At 36.2% G+C, this 25,226-nt stretch overlaps 1 protein-coding gene across 1 annotated transcript in view; it reads right to left on the bottom strand.

Annotated features, from left to right (window-relative positions):
- SK (small conductance calcium-activated potassium channel) overlaps positions 1–25,226 on the bottom strand; it is a 229,888-nt gene that overhangs the window by 44,507 nt on the left and 160,155 nt on the right. Inside the window, exon 4 of the mRNA XM_033334367.2 lies at positions 20,683–21,099. Within this exon, the coding sequence (XP_033190258.1) occupies positions 20,683–21,099 (417 nt within the window). The remainder of the gene's footprint in view (positions 1–20,682; positions 21,100–25,226) is intronic.

Raw genomic sequence — 25,226 nt, 5'->3', positions numbered from 1 at the left:
GGATCGATATGCAGATAAGTGATGAGTCAAATTTAATGAATAACAGTAATTACGCATAATTGCTCCACGCTTTGTTTATTCCATTATGTACTCTTGACAAACGTGGAATTTCGCTTTATTAATAGTCCGCTCCAATAATGAAATACTCTAACATAATAATCACGTAATTATCGGTAACATATTGCCAACCAACACGGACGGGACGCATTAATAGATTCAATCGTGCACGCGATTACGGTCAATTTTCATGTCGAAAGCAAAGATTAAAGAATTCAAACATAGAATGTTACGTTATATCGTAAAAATGTTTTGCTTTACCGTAGTCACGACGCAAAGCAAAGAAATCGCGAGAAGAAATTCGCCTTGTACCAAGGCGAACGAAGTATTTTCTATCTTGAATCCCTCCACTCTGCTCTTTTTTTCTTTTTTCCATCGAGCTGTCGATATTTGCAAGCGATGGAGAAAATAAAAAAAACGCGAGCTTCAACAAAGAGCGCGACGGTCTATGTAATTTCTCGCAATATTCCAAGCCTCGATCGATCTCTCTCTTTCTCTTTCTCTCTCTCTCTCTCTCTCTCTCTGCATTGACCCGATATAGCCTATGATTCATGGATTTTGCTAATTGAACCGTGTATACTGGTTGCTTATCATTATACTCGTTCTAATAGAGCCGATCGTTTCGTCCAAATAGTCTCACTGCGAAATCGCGACTATGATGGATATTGGGCTTTCTATGGAAATCTTGATTGTAATTATCATGGAAAAACATTTGCTAAATAAGTACAGGTTCTATATATCGTTTGTAATATTTATCTAATTTGGAAATTTGGACCTTTAGCCGCGATCCTATGCTCAAGTTTTTCTAAAATCACGAGAAATCGTTTCCTCTGCTAAAACGAGAGCAAAATCGAGATATAAAAATCCGAATACCGTGACGGAATAAAAATGAGGAACGAGTTCCAATTTCAGGATGTTTGTAAGTTATTACAAATCGGAAAGTAGATTTATTACATCAGAATTTAAGACGGATCCGTAAACTTAAAAAAACTTTCGACTATCCGGGAACAACGTAATATTCCTTGTATTTGCTATGAAAATCTGACGGCGTGTATTTAATATCGGGCGAAATATTTTGCAAAGTTTTATTCGATCCACGAGCGAAATGATACGCAAATATTGGACTAATTCGATATCCGGAAATTCACGGTGCACCCGTCGATATTTACATGATGGATATTTCGTGGCGATTTAATTCGGAAATCTCAGCCACCCAAACGAAATGCATAACATCGAAGTCGAAATTTAATAAAAATGAAAGAAGCCAGAGTTGAGGCACTGTTCAGAAGGGTTCCGGTCGAAATGAAGTCGAACCGTTTCCACGTAATTACCTGCTCGTTAACATAGCCTGTGGCATATTCTTAATGAACTGCTGAGCAGTCACGCGGCATCATTGTAATTCGCTCTAGAAACGTTGTTACTCGCTTTCAACGCTTTAAATTAGCGGACTTTTTACTCTTCTGATGGAAAATTTAATTTCGATGCAATTAAAAAAAAAAAAAAAATAATAATCCTGTGTTGAAATGATTTTAACATGAAATTCAAGGTTAGAGGTCGTTGAATTTAAAACTTGACTTCTTTTTACCATTGATATATTGGAGTTTTTAATTCTAGCGTTTCATTAGTAATTACATCTCTTAAATCTTCGTTTGTCTCTCTATGATAATATCCCAGATCTCATAAAATTTACGATAAAAATTCTTAAGATCACTAAGATAGATTTGAGTAAATAAAATTTTACAGTCACGGATAATTGAAACAAAAGATAATATATTTGATAGTTTGCTATAAATACTCTGCATTGATTTTAACGACTCTACGACTGTCTTCTAAATAGGGAAATTATTATATCTAAGATATTATTAAAATGATCTCTGTATCACTTCATACACCCCAATCTTCCTATACATATTCACAAACATTCTTCGCCGCTCACAATAAACATTTTACCTAAAATTAACCCAAAATTAAAGTTAAACACCCAATATGTTTCTAAATCCACAACAGCCTTCAAAGACCCAAAACAATTATTCCAGCAAATCGCCGACTCATTTATCAACATCCAACCCCGGCGTTTCGTCATTAAACACGGGTGCTGCTATTGTTCCAGCAAACTACCACCATTATCGCAATCAAACAAACTGACTACACTGTTCGTTTTATAGTTTACTCCGTTTAGTAGAGCGAAAGCAAATAATCGGTTGGCTAATATGTCGCATCGCGGATTCAGGCGACTAACAGAGTGACGCTTCATCGACAGGTTCTCATTCGAACGCGGTCAATTTTCTCTTCTACCGAAATCTGCCTGTGTTTTAGCCCGGAAACTTTCCTAATTTCGACACAGTTTACTGCGTTAGGCGGTCTGTTTACAGCAAACCCGTCGAGAGAGCGCGAACCCGGACGTTTACACGCTCCTTTGGCATCCTAAATTTTAGATTAAAGTCTCGAGCATGCTTAACACTTTGCGCCTCGAGAAAAGTTCCATGGAAACACGCGTAGCCACGTATCGATTTCGGGCATGGCCATTGTACGATGCGATACCATCGACGAAATCGAATTCTAGTGGCGGTTGTGATTCGGCGGAGGGAACGTTGATAGCGAAATCCGCCACGTTTTACGGTGACTCTAACGCGAAATGTGAAACCGTATCTCGAAGTCAGCCCGATTTTCCGAGGTCGGATTGCGGCGGAAATCTCGTGGTTTTCAGTATTTTAATGGATCTTGATGTATTGGTTATTGCTTTTTTTTATTATGGCTGTATCGTTTCTTATTTGTATCGGTTATGATCAATTGTGTTTTTCACTGATAAGTTCCCTCAGATCGAGGAAAGATATAAAATGATTGAAAAGTATAAAACGTTCTATAAACGTTTTTCTGAAACTGAGAAAGTGGAAGGAAGAATAATAAATAAATGAGAATTAGGGAAAAGCAGCACTGATTAAATCGAACGAACTTCGAAGAATGATGTATATTCCTTATTTGTTCTTGAGTCCAATGAATTCGACCGAATGTTACAGTAAGCTTGTTTATTTCGAGCTAGCGCTATTTGCAGAGTGAGTTATTGGAATTCCATCTAGTCGTGTAATTTATATGATTCGTGATTTTTATGGTCCTTGCGTAGAATTTATGCGTAAGCTGCATATGTACAGGGAAACGTATAGAGCAATCGTAAATGAAAGATTTCCAAAGGAGAAAAGGCAAGTTACTACCAGATTGGCTCGATCATGCGATCATATATCAAAACTGAATAAACTCTCTGAAAAAGCTGTCCTATCATTGCCAATATTACTGAAACTAAATTTTTGTTATAGGAAATAACTATTACAGAGCCTGAAGTATTTAGATAAAATATCCGTATTCATTAAATTCGCGAAAAAAACTAAAGAAAAAGCGAAGAAATAAACACAGTAGCTATATTATACATATAGGTACATGTAGTGACTTATAGAACACTATCTGAATGCTTGTTATTTTATACATCTTATACAAAACATTTTGAAATTAAATCTACATCGAAATTGACATATTATCACTATAGATATTCACACTTTAAGCTTAAAATTTCAAACGTAAGTTTTTCCACTTTTGAGTGTTTAATAGAGCTATTATTAGTAGAACGAAATAATACTATAAACTCACATCCAGAAAGGGTGAATTACAATTAGTTCACATTTACTTTCAATGTTACGATTATTCAAATATACGAAGAAACTTTATTTTAAGGTTTTCAGTTATATTGCTGTTCTTTATAGTTGAGTACTACAGGAAAGTTACAGAATTTTCAGGTCACGAACGGGTTCTCCACCTTCATCCGGAACATCCGATAGGTAACATAAGTCGCAGCAATTTGCAATTCACGGGAAATGGATTGGCCAAGCCCGATAACGGATTGCACGTATCATGAAAGTTATAAATAAACGCATTTAATAGGCTGCAGGCTGCAAGCCTTAAGATTCACAACGTTTCTATGGTGACGACATGATCCGTTCGTGCGCATGTCGGTTTCGTCCGTGAGCCAAAGGAGAAACCGTGTGGTTCGGTTACGCCCTTGGAAAATTAACGTGAATACGCTTATGCCTGGACATACCGGACCGGTCTGCAAGCGTCCTCGAATCTCGATTGTTTGCCACGACGCTGCATCGTTCGCCTCGAGTCTCTTCCTCTCTATAATTAATCGATCCTTCCTCGTTAATTTAAGGGTTCATCAGAAGCGACTGCCTTGACAAACAACGGCGCGATAATTAATTCGATCGGTCTGCCTGCTTTTCATTCAGCTGCATAACAATATGGATTATTCGCTGAGATTACGAAATAATTCGTAAATCATTCGACCAAGCTACGAAACAATCGAATCTCTTGAAAGCTTCACCTTTAATATATTTCTCAATCTTATTAATCAATTACACGGTCAGCGTGCGATTTCTAAGAAAATTAATGACTCTTCTATAAAACTTGTCGTAAAAAGCTAGAACGAATAGTCATAAATCTCGAGATAAGTTTTAGGAAGAATTTTTGTAACACTACTTTTCCATATTTTCCAATTTACGGAGCTAAGTGGATCATTTATTTTGTTGGAGTTACGGCATCAATTTCCGATGGATTGTTTAAGAAACAATTTTCTCTCTGGCTCAGAAATTTGTTGGATGGAAAGTGTGTTTCCTTGAAGATATTTTTTAATGGAAGTTTACACGAGACGTCTCACTTTTTAATCTGTCCGCACAATTACTTCGAACCGTGTTACATCGAAATAGTCGTTAATTTGAATAAATTTTTCGCTGGTTACACTTTCGGGCCAATAACTGAATCAGAAATTACATACTGATTTATAATATAATTCAGCTGAATATAATATAAAAGAGGAGCGAAATATTGCAGAGAGAAGCTACGCGAACACGAGTAGAACCAGACGATGTGTAACCAGACAAGCTTTTTTTAATCGACGCAACAGAAACCATATATCCTTTTAAAATTCACCTATACTTCTCTCTTTAGAAAAGCTGCTTCGTTAAATCCTTTATTAATATATTATTTCTATCAATAAACCTCAAAATCCTGCGTTATAATACACATAAAAATGAAACACAAATACGAATAAGACATGCAAAAACGTATAAAACCCTCTATAAAATATATGAAACAATGGCGTTGCTTCTATCTCAGTACCGTTTTAATATTCCATTGCTCTTGAATTTTTTTCAAGAAACAACGATCTCGAATGTTGCAGTACACCCGCCAAGCGAGCAATCGACCGTGATAAAATCCACCATTTACGAGCACCTATCTGGCTGTACATTTCACCGTATCAAACTTCCACAATAATTATTACATCGTGCTTCACGATATCGAGTGACCATTTCGGAAAATGCGGTAGAAAATGGCTCGCGCGTCACCGATTTTTGACATTTCGACGAGATTATTTCTCGCAACTCGCACGATGCAAGAACGTTGGTATGGATGATAGCTAGGGGAAAATAAGGCTGCGAAGGGTTACACGTTCGCAGTCTCTTTTCGAGTCGTGGCAAACGAATGGGATGAAATATGATCGGGAGGGAAACGCTGCGAATAGTTTTACACCGGAAACGTAATACCTCGCCAGGAAGGGCAGAGGCCGCTGAATTTCGAGATTTTGTCGATCGATGATTTATACTCGCTACACGATTCGCGAAATAACATGAAATGGACACACTGCTATTGTTTAATATCGACCACATATCAGTTGTATCCTATGACGTCGTTTTATAGGGATACGATAATATTTTAATAGTATTTTGTCCTATAATATTAATCTATTAAAGAGATAATATCATGATATTTGATATATTGCGGATATATATGCAAATTCATATTTTCACAGGTATAATTAAAAAGGTGCAATTTAAGTATAAATTTGTTTCAGCAAATTGTCGTATGGTATAGAGATTACTATATATTTTTCACATTATGTGCATTCCGCGTATTTCTGCATCTTCAAACTTTTCATGAACGCATAAGAATCTGCAGTCCAATGATAAACAATATTTCTTGAAATTTTGAAAGGGATGAAAAAAATGTACATTTAGTTGTAAAATTGAATATAATAAAGACAACTTCTAAATCTTGGAACTGTTTCCCTATACGAGATAGAAAATGTGACTTATCGTGTTCGCCCCATGTAGCAATGTTATTACACAACCTGAATACACGAAATAACGAGCAGGAATTCGAAACAGCGTTAGAGTAGCTTCTCTTTGATCCAGCAAATATTCACAGGGTCTGCGATAGAGATGTAATTGAGGCTCGTATGCAGCAGCCATGAAATTAATTATCGGAAACATGTGTATACATCCTGAAAGACAAATGAAACGGCTCGCTAGTTGTTTGTTGTAAGGAAATACCTCGTGACGGGGATGATATTGTGGTGTGATAAGACGTGGGAGGGTACATCCAATGCGAGAGGCTTCGTTATATTTAAATAATTTCCCACGGGACATCGATTCGAATCAAATGCGACATATCATATTTTATCTTCCCCTACCTAGTTCAATTTCTCTAACATGTCAATTCTCTTTGGCAAAGATAAGAGGTTTTGTATACAAATTTTACGATATAATATGAATGATGATTAATGATAATTTCGATCGATCTGTCAATACCACCGTATACATTTTTGAATCGTTCTCAAGTATGTAGAATACAAATTGCGGTAAATAAACGATCATGAAGTAATTCAAAATTCAAAGGGTTTAAGCAAAACGTTCCAGGGTGATTTTCTGTGACAGGGAGGAGTATGTATATAAATTATTTATTGCGTGTTTTTGTGTTAAAGCAGAAGAATTAATTCATTATGGAAGGAATGCAATGGTTCGATATTTGTTCAAAGTTACGATATATGGAACAATTCCGGAAACATCAAAGGGCGGAAGAGAAAGAGTATACTTCAAAGGATATATATGCAAAACAAAAACACGCAGAAGGAAAAAAGAGCGAAGCCCAGTTGCTCGTTTGCTTTCTTTGACGTCGTAGAAAGAGTGAACGTAGGCTGCGAGATTACCAGGCGAAACGTACGAAGAATTTCCAGATAGGAATTTCGTTTGCTAGGAAATAAGGAATGCTACGCAAAAAAAATTGAGAAACAAATGAAATTGAATTCCATTTGGTTAATTTCTTGTCCACTTGCAATTTTTATAACAGCGAGCTGCGATGGTATAATCCTTTGATGGATTTTAAATACCAATTCCTTTAGAAATTTTATTATACAAAATGTACAACGACCTATGTGTGCTGGGGAATTTCTTTTGTTTTTAGTAGAAATTCACGAAATTTTTTAATGTCTCATTCATTCATTAAAGACCAGCAAGCAGTGAAATAACGTGCAAAAATTGTACGAACTCGTTTAATTTCAAAATGAATTCTCGTAATCAACGTTATGGAACAAGTAGGACGATTATTCTTCTCAGCAAACGAGGAAAGATTACAGATGGTTAAATCAACCAGTGGTCTAATGACGGTGCATTTCGAGCGAATATCGTAGCATGAGCTGTATCGTTGATGCTGCAGCCAACCTAGAGTTTCAGCTGAAATTTATTACCGTAGAAAGTTTTATCAGCTGCTAGACTTAATCCTCTAAAATGAGTGGCACTCCGGAAAACATGTCAAACCCGCGAGCGCGATAAGGAAGCGCTTCCGGCCGATTCCCTCGAAGATCGCTTTAACGCTTCACAGTTTACCCGAAAGGAAGACATAGGCGATTTGTGAGAAGGTTGTACCGCGATTTGTGGAAACTCATGAAAACTTAGTATCGTGATAGGGTGACACGACGAAGGATAGATTCTGAACCTTTTTTGCTTCGTAGAATTTGATTTGGGAAACTTTTTACGTTAAAAAGGATTAAGTTCAGAAAGACTTAGCTTTACTAATTTAAGATAGAGAGAATTTTATTCCACCGATTTAGAAGTTTTGTCTAAAAAAAAGTTCAGTTTTAGAAATTAAGAGTTTAACACGATTTTTTAATAATTAACAAATATAACATTAGCAGATAAGATTTGGGTTAGGGATAGGGAAATTATTTTATATTTTCAAAATTTATATCGAAAGACTATATAAAAGAATATCGATTATATTACATAAAATTCTTACATTCTTGTTTATAAATCACTACCGATTCTTACTAGGAAAATACTATTCGCGAAATGATCGATGGAAATCGTATTTTAAATTACGAGTGGTTTGACTCAGAACTGTATGGGAAGCGAAACGAAGCTCGGTGCTTTCTGAATTCCTCAAATGACAATATACTTTCACCACGGGAGCCTATCTAGTCCTCGTGCCGCTATTTTTCCTCCTCCTCGTGCCATACCAAACGGGGCAGACTCCACGTCCAAAATCGTAAATTGTCGATAGCCCTGCAAACCCTTCCAGACTACCGCGTTTTGAATTGCAAAACAGAACTCCAAGTAATCGCAAACGAACACAAAAGCGTCGAACCGTTTCGCAAAGTTCGCTTCGAAATCGTGCTTCGAGCCAAGGGGTGATAACACATTTGACAGAAGGGGATTTGAACTCAAACAACCAGCTTTTTTCGTTCTCCTGCCCTTTTCCGTTTCCCTTATAGATTAAACATAACTTAGATCTTTTACAGTGTTTTACACGCATATTTAGTTCGAATTTCATCGAACATAAGAGGCATATAAATTTAACCAATTTATGAAAGCAACACATCGACAATCATATAAATTGTTTTCGAATGAAACGAGCATTTTTGATAAAAATATTAAAATGCATTTTACATTTCACGTTCTTACGTAAACAGATTCAAGAGAAATCTAATTTAAAAACGGTTTTGGTAGGAAAAAGTTTCGCCAAATCTGGAATGCGTTTCACTTGAACTAATCTTTATAACATAATAATCAATTGAAATAAATTTGTTTTTAAGTAAAGCCAGCACTTTTGACGAGAATAGTTTATATTTTATATTTGACACCACAAAGAAGATAACATTTTAAAGTATTTCGCAATCGTTCGTGGGATGATTAGAAGTTTAAGCAAGTTACACAGCTTCAAACCCAATAAATACTTCTTTGTTCATGCTTTCTGAGTTGTCTTCCAACGAGGTGCAAACAGGCAGAGCGAACAAAAGGGACCACTAGTTAGAAGGATTAAAAGCAAATTAATCTTCTTGTCGGAATATCAAGTTCCATCGAAGTTTCTTGTTATCGCGCGGAATGAACTGAGAACCTCGTTCCATCGAAATTTTCTACTCCCTTCGTAAGCGTTACGCGGTCGTTTTTGCACCGTGAAATTCGGGAACACCCTCGTTCCTATGTTTATTCATTACCCTCATTAATAAACGTTAACGATCTTCGTGCAGTTCGGCGAACCTCGAGCAAGTCGTTTCACACGAGCAAAAACGACCGGTTGTAATTCTGAAGTTTTGTTTTCTCTCGTCTGGAAGAGCGATCGTGAGGATAAGAAATAGACGAGCCGAGTAGTTGATACGACTTTCAGCCCCTTCTTTCGTTCTTTAAAAAGCGCCAGGGATCCTAAACTTTTATGAATATTACAAATCCAACGAATAAAATTTCTTTCAATTTAGATAATTCTGATTTCGTTAAAACTATCCTATCGCGTGAAACGAATCACACACAAGGAAAATGAAATTCGGTCGCTTAGATTCAACTCGAAACTTGATGATTAGTTGTTCGGTATTGTCGTTGATGGAAGAATTAATGTTTAAATTAACTCAATATCCAATCAAAATTTTTAAATTGCGATCCGAGATTATTTCATCAAACAACGAAATTACTTTCTTAGATACAGAATGCCGAAAATTAATCTTAAAAAAGCTTGTCTTTTTTAATTAGTGGTTTACAGTTATATCGATCACTGTAATAGATTACCAACGATTCAGTTGAAATAGTAAGCTCAGTTTTACAATCCCTGGAAAAGAGGGGTCTGTTTTACAACTTTGTGACAGTTTCATATTTTCTTCCCTCGCGTACCTCTTAAATTGGAGATTTCGTAAAACACAGAACGTACTAATGACGGTTCTGTTTGCAAACTCTTCGTTACTGATTTCTGGAGATCTTCGAGTCACAAGACTGAAATATTCGCGAAATAAAGTTTGTTATATTCCTCGTACAGAAGTTTCTTTTTTTTTTTTTTTGAGCAAAAGATACATTAATGTAGAAAATATTTTTTTTGAATTGTTGTCTTCTCTTGTCGAGTGGTGAAAATGTTCTCTGTTTCAGTATGCAACGTGTCTAAATTTTCTTTTCTTTAAAAAGCATAGTGCAGAAAATATGATAAGTCGAATTGTTTATTTTTTTACAGGGAAATAGTTTTAAAATTTAGGGTACTGACAATTATATTTAAACAAAACTATCTTTCTATTGGTATTGGATACGATTCGTAACGAAGGAAACCAGCAACCTTCTTATTCCGTTCTTGCGTCAGATATCTCGGTTTCCACGACCGATATAGGCTCTCAGGATGCCACGAGTCCTTTTCTCGGCGACAATCTGCTCTACAGGGTTTGCATGTTATGCGAGGATTAGGATCGCTATATTTCGTGGTGTTGGTGGCAGTGGCGAGATACAAATGGTGTCGAAAAAAAATTCGAGTGCTTTTACCCTGGCTTTCTGATAGGGATTAGAGAACAAATCCGGTGCACCGTGTCGACTTATCATCGACTTTTTGCGATTTTATCTAGCGAAAATTCTTTGTACATTGAATAGTTGAAATGTTTAATTATCAGCCGTAAGAAAACGAAGAGTAAACTCTGAATTAAAAACATGAACTTTGTAAAGCTTTTAAATGAATTTCCTTCAGAAGATATTGCAATGTTAAAATTACATACACTTGGAAATCCAACGATTTTCGATAAATATTTTATGAGAAATTTAAAAGTGCAGAAATGTTTAGATTGCACATAATATGCAAAAATATTAAAATATTAAGTTTAATACGATATTAAGCGAAAAGGACGAATTTGCAGATTGGAGGATGGTAGAACAATAAAAGATCGGCATAAAAAATTTCACGGATCTAATGGTGAGCATCAGCCATAAAAATAACTGACCTGAAAACTTTGGGTTTGATGGATTCGTCCTCTTTATCAGGTTCACACTTTATTCAGCTTTTTAGAGCTTATTTAACGAGCGGAAGTATAAGATGCGACAATTTTTCCGAGATCCCTTATATTCATAGAGTGTGATAAAGATATCACGAAGAAGACATAGATATCAATAAACGAGAAACATTCTTTTTCATTTAAGAATAGATCTTAATGTTGAATAATTGTTAATAGAAATCTAAAGATGCAAAACTGGGATACGAACCTATTTCCATCATAATCCTTTTCATCAACTACGTATATACGTATACTATGTATAAGCAGTAAGGTACACAATTAGTGTTTATAATGACCCAGCCAGGATGCGGCACACCTACGTCCATGACGCTGCATTCACATGGTATATGCATAGCGACGTACGCTTAGTTCCCATGTCCATATATGGTGGAACATACCATATTGCCTGTAACTTTAGAACACTAACATCGATTTCGTAAATCACAAAGAGCCGTGTCGTACGAGTTATGGAAAACTAACAGCTCTAATCGTTGAAATTAACACACTTGTTCGTGCAGAAGACGATTACAAGGGTCCGCGTGAATAATTCCTTGGTCAAGTTTTAGTATTAGCATATTATGGCTGTTTGCTCGCGCGCTTAACATAGTGAGAGATTCAACAGGATCGGCTCAGAATTCAGGATCAAAGCTAATGCATTCTGTTACTTCGCGGGTCACGCTTTGCGATTTTGATTGGATTTTATGGAAACATGCCGCGACACAGGAAACGGAACACGTCTTTGAAACTGTTACAGACACTATCCGCTGAATAAAGATTTGTATGTCCTTTAATTGACTGGACCACCTTGTATACGGTATTGCGGCAAGAATTTCACAGGCCGCATTATTAAGATATAAATTAAAATTTTACGAAATTAAATAAAATATTTTATTGCATTTTATAAATATATAATATATGTACATAATTTTAGTAGATTTTATTAAATTCCAATAACACATGGTTTCACACGAATAAATCTTAGGGCAATGTGTCTTCAGTTCTTTTTGATACAAACATTAATTTATGAAATAAATTGTTTAATTAAAGCTACATTTGTTAAATACATAATGAAAGGTTTTAAAACTAGTTTTCTTTGTAATTACGTCATCGTTCGGTAAACCAGATGACAAAGTAAATGGTAAAATTCTGGAACACACAAACCACACCAAAAATGTCAACGATTTTATCGGATTCGTTTTCACCATTTTCGAGAAAGCACCAAGAAAAAGGATGGAACCGTATGAAGTTACAGATAGGGAGGAAGATTACGATCGGACGTGCGGGACAAACAAGCAACGGAGCGAGTTTTATCGCAGGGACAAATGACGCGAGGGTGAATTGTTGTCTTGTTGTCGTAAAGGTTGCAACGGCCCCTTATAAAAAAATCGGTAAGACACGATAGAAATTAATAGAAAAACGTGGAGCGAGCCAGCGAGTGCGGTCTTGGCGCCAGAGGGGATATTTCAAGGGGGATGCACGCCAACGAACATGAACTAGATACTTAAATTTACCTCCACCCCGTTGGTCATTGGCGACTGGCCAATGATACGTGCTGCATGTGGCTGCCACCAATCTACCGCGGTTATCTCCGGTATCTCATATAATAATATGTGTTACGGTAACTTTCCGCTCTGGAACTGAATTTCCTGCAACTACGCGGACATACCGTAGACAGATGGCGGGCAAGGAATTTCACGATGATTTCGAGAATATTGGAATATTTTAGTTTAAATATATTATATTTTAAGTTTATTGGGAACTTTTTAGCATAATATTTGAAAATTGTTGCCTGAGTGTTCATGAGTTGAACGACAAATGAAACATTTATACATGTTCGTTTCAATCTCTTGTTTTGTAATATCGTATAACTGCAGACGGCGTGGAGTCTATGCCACGGATTATGCTTTCTATGTCACGGATTATGGTTTCTATACCACAGAAACAAATTATACTTTTATACAAAAATTCAATGTGGATAATAAAATTTCTACAAATCAACGAAGTGCTCGGATACTTACACACAATAATGTAAATGTGTTATGCGTTAAACATCCTTTTTTAAAGGAAGAACATCGAAGAGCCCTATAATTTCGGAAATTCCATTGACTCGACCGATATTCGATCCACTTTAACGTACCATGTACTCCAATATAATCGTACATCCTTGTATAGTTTTCGATATGCACAAACTGCGTTAATAGCATTTCCTATCGGTATAATATTCCCAGCAGCGAGTTGCACTCCGTTCCATCGTTAGATATGCACACCTACGCCTCGCGGATTCATAATACCCGGTACATAAAGCACTATGCTGTTCGACGGACCGTATAAACAACCGGCGAGGATTTATCGTTGACGAATATTGACTCCGCTTCATTTCGTCCTAGTCGGTTTGTCAAGAAATAGGACGCCGTCTCTAAGCAGCTCGTGATAGGAAAACCAAACATTCCGACGCAACTGCGTATCGCAAACGTTTACACAGGCGTTCTCATAATTCGATACTCGACTCTACAACGTGACTTATTGGATTCGAATCTTCCGGATTCGCTCATTCTTTTCACTGGAATAGTTGGTATCCGTGACGAGAATAGAAGCGAGTTTAAACACTTGGTGTTGTAAAAATATCAGATATCGTAGCCTTTATAAGACGAATTGTAAAAGTTGTGGTATAAAAGTTAATATCTTTAATTAGAAAATTTTGATTACGAATAACAATTATAAATGACGACCAAAAAAATTCTGATCATTTATATTGGTCACTGGTAACCAAAATTAAATTTTCGTCGTCGACGATTACTCGTAGACACGAAGATTTTAATCATTCATAATCGTTATTCATAATCAGATCAATTAAAAGTTAATACTTTCTAATCGTTTCAGTTTTTGAGTATTTTCTTTAAGATTTATTGATAACTGGCTTCCATTTGGATAAAAATTATTTTCTTCCTCGATGACTTTTTTCCAAAAAATGTTAAAAATAATTATTATTTTGGATTTCTGAATAAGATAATATACGACACGAATAGCCATTTTAATTAGATTATATTAATAGATAGATATATTAATTAGATTTTTTATTTTTATACTGATTCTTTATATTTTTACCAACAAAATTAAGGAAATGGAATTTAAATAGATTCCATGTACCAAATATCATAATAAATACTCTATTTTAGATATTTTGTACATATGTTCGTATTATACGCGTAGCGTACAATTTTGCACTAAAAATTTCTCAATACGTAAGTTAACGTATAACAAGTGTTAAATATACTAAAGATGTCTACAAGTGTTCAAATAATTCTCTGAATCTGTATTTAAATTTTTCATAAATAGATAAACAACCGCAGTTTACTGATCTCACTTTGGATAAAACACAAATGAAAGCAATCTTTACATCTTTCAGTGTGAATAACTTATCCATGATGTACAAACCGTAAAAGTGTAAATTCGTCCTAACGTAGGGATTTCAGGAGAGTTTAAACAGTATGAAGCATTAATCTTCAGGTTTCATGAAACGTGTAAGCCATTTGACTTTGTTAATTAGTGAGCATTTTGTTCCATGTTTGTCACACGTGAACTGCTCGCGAGAAACACACGAGAGACTCACTTTTGTTGGATTATTCTGCAGCAACTAGCTAACTACTTTCGCCCTTTCGGAGCGTTCTTCGCATTTGTCTTATTCTTTTTCTTACTGTCCTTATGTTTTTTCGTTAATGATAGTCGACAAATGCAAAGGAGTTGATGCAAAAAGAGTTAATGTTGCGAGCACAGCGAGGTGAAAGAGATGGGACTTGTGTTGATTTGACGCGTTTCAGTTTGCGAAGGTATAATTACGTAGAATTAGGAAGTTTTTGCAAGCTTTCAATTAATTTTTTTATGTTGATTAATTTTTTCAGAGATATTTCAGGATATTTCTTAATTTTTTAAAAGATAATATAGAAGAATATATAGACGAAACCACTAACGACCAACTTTAATAAATTTCATTGGCCCATAGCCTCGTCTTTATCGACTGTATGTTGTCTAGTTTTACTGAATTGCGTTGTCTAATGCAGTATGGTATTCCTCTAGTTGGAGACAGACGAGGCTAAAATAAACTAATCTATTCGATCTTGTAAGACTTCTTTTAGAACGACTCAACTGTTTCGTAATAACGTTAGTCACCTGTCATAATTATGACAGTCTTAAACGAATTAAGGGACAGAATCTACTAGTTTAAAGAATGTCGATATAATGGGAAGAAGTGGGTTTCCAAGTGAAACTTTAGGTTCTCTACGTAAAATTTTCTGACGAATACGTAACTTATACGTCTACTCTATAAATGCCAATTATTAAATCTATCTAATATCTTTGAAATTTTTAAAATTTAAAAACTTATAGAATGATAAATTTTCTAGTATTCTTAGAAATGGAAGCAATTTCCCGTGAAATCAATACCTTCTTTAACACGAATCGAGTACGAGTGCGATTGGTACGTTTAATGGCCCGATGTATTCCTTGGGAAACCATAAATTTCACTTGGATGAAGAAGAGGTATTATCGCAACATTTGAATATCGACATTTTCGATTAGCGTAGTAAGTATCGGTTTATCGAGCTCTTCATAGTATAGGAAACATTTGTATCGAATTCCAGAATTTGATCATATAAATCTGTACCTTTGAACCAATATCAGATTCCATGGAAACTATTATACGATACGAGCAACTCTCCATTTGATCCGTTTTTAAAGTCATTAGCCATTAATTGCCAATTACTAGAAATTACCAGTAACATTATCCGTATTATTAAATATCTTTGTCTGTAATAGATTTGATAATAAATCAGATCTTTCTCTCAGTAATTTCACAACTCGCGAAAATCAAATTTTCCACGCGATTTCAACGCAATACCACGGTACAAGAGAAATATGTAATGCAATTCCTTGTCTGCTTTTCAAGGGCTAGTATTCATTTCCGGGTTCTGCCACGTGCTCGCCATTTATTCTTTGTGACAGTGCTCAGCCGCGAGAAACTTGTAGAAGACAATCAACCAATCACGATTCCAACGTTCGAATAAGGAAAAAACCGTAATCAGAGCAGAACATCGGCGAGCAACGACGCATGATCGAATTTCCGGAACGTTAAACCCATGGGATCTTCTCGAAAAAAGGATGATGTATAGCGATTTATTTGTCTTCTCGTGAATTGCCATTTACTAACTGGAATTCATTGGTTAAAATTCAAATGTATTTATGGCGTTAACTTCTAGTAACGATGGTTTTTTGATGATAGTGTAGATATTTCAATGTTTGAAGGTAATACGGATTTCTTTACAGTTTCATCTTACTCGCGGTTCTCCTAAGTGAAACATCTTCTTACATCACTTTTTCTTATCTTTCTCGTGCCAACAATGACACTTCCATATTTTTGTTCCACGTTAAGAAACTATATCTTAGCAATGACAGTTTAAATGAATATCGAACTAGTAAAACTTGCTGCTAATTTCATTATTTATTTGAAATTAATACTACAAACATCTGTAATAATTGTCTTTACTCCGATACATTTTTTAATAGAAATTATTATAAAGTAAAAGAAATTTTAATCTAACGTCTTTCTAAATTTTTAGATTTTATGAAACACGCAGTAATATGATGTGCATATATAGTCACACGAATCCATCGTATCTAGAAGAGCAATGCATAAAAAATGAGACACTCAATGTTCGTGCCGGATGTTCGATTTTCGAAATTTCCTCTTCGAGGGATTTCCAGTGATCCGCGGTATTTGCAAGTCGATGCACGTATCTGCTACTGTAAATTTTCGAGCTCTTCCAAGCGTTACGCACGTTTCCAGACGAATCTGATAATCGAGGGCGAACAAGCGTAAATATCTCTGTGAGTTTCTTGAAAGGCGAAACGCATATACGGGGTGTGTTATCGGTGTACTAAAAGTAAATGCTGACATACCTTACGTTCTTTACATCGAATGTAGCCGTCTTAGGTCTACCGACTTCGTTTACTCGAAATCAATTTTATCGTGTAGATCGATCTGAATTATTAATACACCTTTCACATAATATTTGTTCACTAAACTATTGAATACTATTTCACTGTCGGTTACTAAATTCTCATTCAATCGAACGTAACGTAACGTGACGTGAAAATTTATGAGATTTTATGAATACAGCAAAATAATAAAATTATAACAATACAATTTTACATGGAAACAATGTTGCACGATCAAAATTTATAAATTTATATATGGCAGAAATATAAATTCTGAATGTACAAATTTATCATTTTTTATATATGTGAAATATCATTTCGTAATAGAAATTAAAAATTTCTCAGATTCTTCTACTATGTGTAAAACAAAGAATTAATTTTCATTTTTCTTTATCCAATTCCTGCCACCAATTCAAAATTACTATACTCTAAACGTTTCTTCTATAATATCAGAAGCTTCTATCAGCAATCCGCTTCATAGTTTATAGAACACCGTATATAAGGGATTCCGGTCGACCAGAGCTCCCCTAAAATGTATGGTTTGGCCCAGAATCCCGCCAGCATATTCGAGGCCAGAAAGAAAGGGAGCAATCGAATGCACCCTCCTGGCCTTCTTTCTCAAGCTAGCTGAGACACACATAGACACACACACACACAGAGCAGAATATTTCCTTCCTACTTGTAGTCAAGCTTCCCACTCCATTACCAATATTGTTAATCTATTCGTTGCTTCTTGGCGCCAGTTCAGAGAGATTGCCACGGTCAACAGCGTAATTCAGTCGTCAACCGTGTTCCTTTGCTCACACTAGATTTAACCAATCCGACGGCCGATGATTAGCGAGAGGATGGAGTAGGTGGTTGGAAAAACAGCGACATCGTTGACGTTTCCGTTGAACCGGCTGAAAGATTCGAGCGATCGAAAGAATTCGGAAAATAAACAACACAATAACTCATGCCAAATTGGATTGACTCGCGCTATCCTATTTATTCAGTTGCTGTGAACAGCTGATTTATTGCGTTTCAGGTATATCTCATTTTTGAATATACAGACGAAATAATGGATTATTTGGAAGATTGTAATGTTTGGGATGGGAAAAGGAGTCTTCGATAGTTGTATGAATTTTTTTATTGGTCGTTGGGAAAATATATCATACGGATTTTTTAATAATAAAAAATTGATTTCTAATAATGAAATTGCAATTTCAATGGGCTATATCGTAAGATCCTAAGATATTGCAAGTTTCTAAAGGTCGAGATTTATTTTTACTTGAGAAAATTTATGGCAAAATTTATAAACAATCTATGAAATTATGATTTTAATAGGATATTTCTACGTAATTAATTGATTTGTTAAGGAAAATTGTTCGATGCGTTTAGATACGATACAAGAAATAATCGAGGAAATATTTTTACGGTTAATGTGAAGTAGAATAAGAAATAAAGCAAAATAAATGGAATATTCTCTGGGATTCTCTGCAACTGTCTATCGACGCTCACTCGTAACATTTAATTAACATATCAGATTGTTATTTAATTGCGGGAACGGTGACTTAAACGGCTTTGGCAACACTTTCAAAGTGGCAGACATTCAGTTTATCGAATCGCCGCGCCCGTTGATGGGCAAAATGCAGGTTAATTGAACGAAACGCGAGCAACTTTGAATTAGCGGGAAAATGAAGAGCTTCGAATCGAACCATTTAAAAGAGACCATTAAAAGAAAAAGCTACATCGTTGTCAAGGAAAGCAATGTCGGTGACAAAATGAACGATTCACTCGCTTTCATTTCTAGGAATATTCAATCAGCTATTCTTTCTATAGAATTATAATACGAAATTTAATTGGAGGAGATTTCCTACTTAAAAAAAAGATGAAATTAATTCTTAGCACAAAAAGAAGTTTCTTAATTTACGTTTTTAATGGAGTAACATTTTGAGTTAGCGATTTGGCACTTGAAACGGGTACTTATGTCGTTTCGCTAGGAAAACACGTGATCATCGCATTTCTAGAAACTAGAAACGTTACTGGTAGACACGTTTAATACATCCCTTGGGACATAAGCTACTCAGAGGTAAGATTAAAATTCATCGTCACGCGCATTTAACAATCGTGTAATGAGAAAACATAAAAGCTTTCTCAGCTTATCTCTCGTCATTTACTAAATGTTTTTCCTACACTAGATGTTTTTCGTACGCTAAAGCATTATAGCAGCAAAATATAAAAATTGTACGAAGGTCACTTCAAAAATGTGACGTTATAAGATTGCTTCAATGTCAATACAGTGCTTTATACGTTGATATGTTCTTCGTACGATAGTAGGATAAAGAAAAATATCAAGGATTAAAGAATACACAGATAAGAAGAAGCGAATAAAAATAAGTGTGAAATATGCAGATACAAAATGTGAATATCAATGTGATACAACAAACAATTGAACAGTGTATGACGCGACGAAATAAGCATGTTCGCAACAAAGAATTACGCATTTGGGTCGTATACCGGAAAATTAAAGAATGAAGATAGTAGTCGCGTCAAAATATAGCCATTGAGTCGTAAGCGCGTCTTATTATACGCTAAATGGCCGTAGTCGTTAATTCCATAACGAGAGCGTGACTTTGAAAAGTTCCGAGCGGATTTACATAAGGAACGCGTCAGCTTTGAACGCTCAGCTAACGAGAGAAACTGATCGCGAAGTTGGCCGGCTGAATCGATTAAGAAGTTGGCAAGAAAACCCATACCTGAGCTCGTCTTCTTGCACTCGTGAAAATCTGGAGTATAGAAATGGAAACGGTCTGTTCGTAGCAGACTCTGTTTTTTATAGTAGGATTATAGCAAGCATTCGAGAAAATTGAACGCTTTTAAAGTTTCCGTGGTGCTGATAAAGTACAGGCTCTTATGCAAATGATCATAGTTCGATTAAGAATATCGTTGCATCTAATATTCGTTTCTTCCATAAGGTTAATTGAGATTACATTTTTTTAAACGAAGTTAGGTTGCAAAATAACTTCTAGGGAACACGTACTCGTCGATTGATGATTCGATACTTGATGAAACTATGTCTTTATGAAACAATTTCCACCCAGAAGCCTCAATTTCCATACGAACTACTTAATACTTATTAAAATTCGCTAAAAAATCAGATGTCGTTTATCAGTTTTGATAACCGTAGTGCATTTAATCTTCGATGAAATTTGGAAGGAGCTCAGGCATCGTTTATCAATATCGATAATTTCACACCATTCAAACAGCATTACATAATTAAAACTCGCAAGAAAATCAAGCACCATCCATCAACTTTGTTAATCGTAAACCATTCAATCTTCGTTAAAATTCACAAGAAAATTAGGCATCATCTGTCTATTTCGATAATCGTAAACCATTTAATCATCGTTAAAACTTACAACATAATTAAACATCATCTACCACAATGCGATACAGCTGGCCAAACGTTAACGACCTTTCATCCTGCACCAAACCCAACAGGAAGAGCCCCAATAACCAAAGCAAACGAAGAATGATCATCGACTCACCTTGGTGTAGACTCCGGCGCTGGACAGTTCGTTCTCGATGACCATCACGATAATGCCGAACATGCCCATGACGAGCGCGTAGTCGCTGATGCGTTTCCGCTTCTCGAACAGGGCCTTCCTTCTGCCGAGCCGGTAGCCAACGTTCGGTTTGTGCTTTGAGCCCGGTCCTATGCTGCCCGATGGTCCTTTCACCTGGCCACCGCCGGCTAGCACGCGGTCGTCCACGTACCGTGGGTACTCCGAGTGGACGCCGACCAGGGCGATACCGGCGTCCTCGCCGGTTCCGGTAGCGCCACCGCTACCGCAACCAGCACCCCCGGCGCCACCCCCGGCGCCCCCCACGCCGCCCCCACCGGCCACGCCACCGCTGTTCTTCATCGCCCCCGGGATCGAGAGTGTCGACACTGGCTTCCGTAACTGAAACAACCAGGGGCACTCTGTTAACAACAATAATATAGCTAGCTGGATTCTACCTACGGCCTGGATCATGGCGATGGAACGATGGTGTTCCTTAAGAAGGGAAAAAATGGTGGAAGCGGACATTGTTGGGATGGAAGTTTATTAATAGACTACAGGTTTTTATGCATTTACTGGCCTGAAGTTGAACATGCAAGAATATATAAAATGTTTAAAGCACGGTATTTCTTGTAATATTTAGTAGTTAAGTTATTTAGATTCCACTTTTCTCATTTTATATTCATAAAAATATGAATTTGCATAAACATCCGCAGTCTGTTTAATAGGGTTGCCTCAGGTGAGACGATTGAAGGAAGAGGTATTAAATGGAGGTGATTAGAAGACAGCACGGAGATACGAGAAGTACCGCTCTCTATCGCTGACCATATTTGTCATTCTGTCATGTTTACATATATAACGCTTGTGGTGAATAGGCGTGCTTATCTCTGTTGTATTGTCTATGTACTGTACAGTATTATGCAGAAATTAGAATATGACCGGGCAAAGGAATGCGGGTCTGATTGATTACTTTTGATAAATCCGATACAATCTTGAAGATAAGCACGCGTATTATCACAATAAGATTACATGTGTAGTGTAATGACGAGCGATGGCGAATAGCATGTAATTGGCTTGCCCCTGTGCTATGTCATTAACAATCTTCTCATCAAGGATAGCAATGGTATGGACTGGTGTACATAGTGGGATAGATTTTGTTGTGTGATGAAAATTAGAATAGAAGAAGATAAGATGAGTAGAATATAGAATACTACGTAGGTTGAGTTTGATAGAAATTAGAAACTCATTGCAAGGATTTTTATGCGATAGGAAATTTATAGGTTTAGAAGAATATACCTAATTGAAGGGAAGAAATGCTCCATGAACATATTTCTGAATTAAAATTCAAATTAATTTGAAGACTTTTATTGGTGTACTTTTTCGTTGGTGTTTTTTAACATTACTTTAATTCTACATAAATTGTATAGCATTAACCTTGTAAATAATCCCGTAATGTAATATGATGAGAATATAAAATAGACCATGTAAAGGAATAAAATAATAAGCCTTTGTCTGAAATTATTAGAAAAGACAATTCTTTGAAGTCAACTGACAAATGGAGGAAAATCGTTGGAAGAAAAGGGTTCAACACGTCGACTTAATGTCAGAAATAATGTGCTTCTGAAACGGGAGTCTAGTTGAAAGGCAGCGCACCAGTGTTTCGAGACCGTCAAACCAAACGGAGCTTTTCTAGGTTAATGCCACTTGCCTGAGCGAAGAAATAAAACAGTGATGGTTCGGAAGAAATGTGCGGACATATGGTGGCAAAATGCTTATTGCAATGTAAACCTCGTTGCAAGAAACGTTCGAAACATCGAAGGAAAATGATCCACCGTTAACGAAGACATAAAGGATCGCGAAAGGACGAATCCCACGGAAGAATGAAATTAGATTATTACTTTAAATTAGATCATACTTCGTTTACACTAACGTCTACTATTTTAATATCCAACTGTGGAATAATTAAAAGTATCGTTTACTCTATTTCTATAAAATTCGTAAACTGTAATGTTAAAACACGAGGATGATACTTTTTACTATTTTCCATATATACTACTACGCAGATTTTTTAAGATTTAAATAGCACAGCTTGCATTAATATAGACAAGTTTCCTATCAATTCAGAAGGATCTCCTTGATATAACTTATAATTTAAAAATTAAACTAAGAGGCGTAATGTAATCAGTTTGAAGAAAACATTGGTCGTTCCTCGATTGTCGCCTTGTCTTTATTATCCAATAAAATATTTCTCCATTCGAGCAAACTCCTTGCTATTGCTCTTTTATAACGGCAAACAAAATTTGTCCCGTTAAGTGTAAAATATTAAATGGTCATAAAAATCGTGCAAGTTGTCGAATCGGGCGTTGTTCCTCGCTTCTGCGTTTAATATGAAACCTAATCGGGAAGAACGCGGGGACGAAGTACGAGTATGAAACAAGAAGTTCAAGAAGAAGATAATGGTGAATCGTTTTACGTGTAGATTCATACGGGACGTTAATTCTTACTTAAAAGCGAAATAAGACGGCGGTGCTAAAGTTTAAGAGAGCGATGTTCATGGTTGAAACGTTTGATGAAATAAACACGGTAGAAGTAAACGGAAGAGAATGTGGAAAGCTTGGAATTCGGAGCGACGACAGGCTACGTTTACGAGCGTAGCACGATTCGGTTCGCGTGAAAATCCGGTCAAGGAGACATCGACGACGATCGGCGTCGTCCCGCGTGAACCTTGGAATCTCGATTGGCGGAGATCGATCGTGTTTAGTACATGCTGGTAAATGGTAAGTGGTATTCAGAACGGAAAGCAGCGACTTCGAACGGGAAATAGCTTTATTCCTAGAGTGCACTTTCAACCTATGAAAAATTGAACAAGATTTTCTACATAATAACGTAACATAATGGCCCTGTATATGAAGAGTATTCTACCCCTACTGCCAGAGGGATGAACGTTGGAAAACACAAGCCTCGAAAATATAGTTGATAGAACGAATATAACATGGTATAAATAATATAAATTATCCCACTTACTTTTATTTACACATGAGGTGTGTCTATTCAAACAGTGAAGTGAGTTTAGTTTACATTGACCCCAGTAGAAAATTCTAACCTTCTCTCTGTCCTTTAATCTTTCTTTGCCTTAATTACCGAGCCACACGCGCAACAGAATTCTAATTATACGAAGCGTACAACAGATGTTATAATATAGTAAATTATATAAAACTAGAACAGTGTCGCGTTACAGAATTAGCAATTAGACCGCGCAACGTTTGAATTAATTCAACCTATTTCCTCCATAAAACGAATTACAAAGGAGGTCATATTACGGAAGCAATGTAGAAAAAGTAGTCAAGCTTCGACGTGAAATGCATTCCTCTCCATTTCCGTCTCATGACCCGTCCGCGCGAATTAATCTCATAAACCCGTCTGCTCCAACATATTCGCAAAATTTTTCCCTAGATCCAGTTCTCGTCTTGAAAAAAGAAACCAAAAAAAACCAACTTCTTCTTGGACTTTTTCATCCGTCTCCGTAACCATTGTCTGTATCATGAAACGACAAAGCGTACGTACCAGACATTCAGCGACGTTTAGCCGTCCCTTTGTCACCGACCGACATACGGTACGACGAAACACGAACGAAAATTCCGCGCGTCGAGAAAGTTATCGTTGCGCTTTTAATAGCGCGTGACAGTGCGCACAAAGACGCTTTCGTGGAACAATAACGTAGGCCGAAACGCGCGTCCCCGTTCCAGACAACGAAATCGACCAACAAAGACTGCCTCGTGCGCTAAATTGCATTTCCATACTCCAAGAATACCGATGCGCGCGAAACAACGAATATTTGAACGTTAAGAGTGACACCGTACGGAAACCATAGCGGGGATGTATTCATCCTTTCGAAATTAAGTGATTCTCCATTTTGCACATATGCCTGCTGATCCGTAAGATCAAACACGATCGATAATGTTGTTAGTCGACAGATGTCTTGTTGATCAATGATATTGATCGTGCCGTACAAATATTAACAACATTACTGATCGTGTACGATCAACATTGAAACGATAATTGGTATTGTGGTTGGAGATTGACGAATCTTCTGATACATATTTTGAAACGTTAGCGTTAATTGTATATAGTACCAGGATATTGATAATAATATTTATTAGTTGTGTAATGTCGAAGTTTAATATTTTATTAAACAATCTTCGTAATATTAATGTCGCGTCTACGTTGGATTTGTTTGTGAACAATTTACAATTCGTAAAATTTCGGGTCAAAATAAAAATCTATCCATACTCTTATTGTTTCTTGGAAATAGTTAAGAATACACGAAAGTTGTATACACGATACACACATATACGATACACTGTATATATACAGTAACCTATGAAAATATTTGAACGCTTATAGAAACTTTGTTATGCGTGACATTTAAAATCTGAAAATCAACAGAAATACATATATCGTGTCTCTACGAGTATAATCATCGTACGGTAAATCGTAAATAACATTATATCACGTGTAATCGTGTAAGA

Source organism: Bombus vancouverensis, chromosome 4 (genome assembly GCF_051014615.1).
Source record: "Bombus vancouverensis nearcticus chromosome 4, iyBomVanc1_principal, whole genome shotgun sequence".
Lineage (NCBI taxonomy): Eukaryota > Metazoa > Arthropoda > Insecta > Hymenoptera > Apidae > Bombus > Bombus vancouverensis.
The sequence above is the reverse complement of the archived record's forward strand: the minus strand, read 5'-3'. Positions and strand labels throughout refer to the sequence as shown.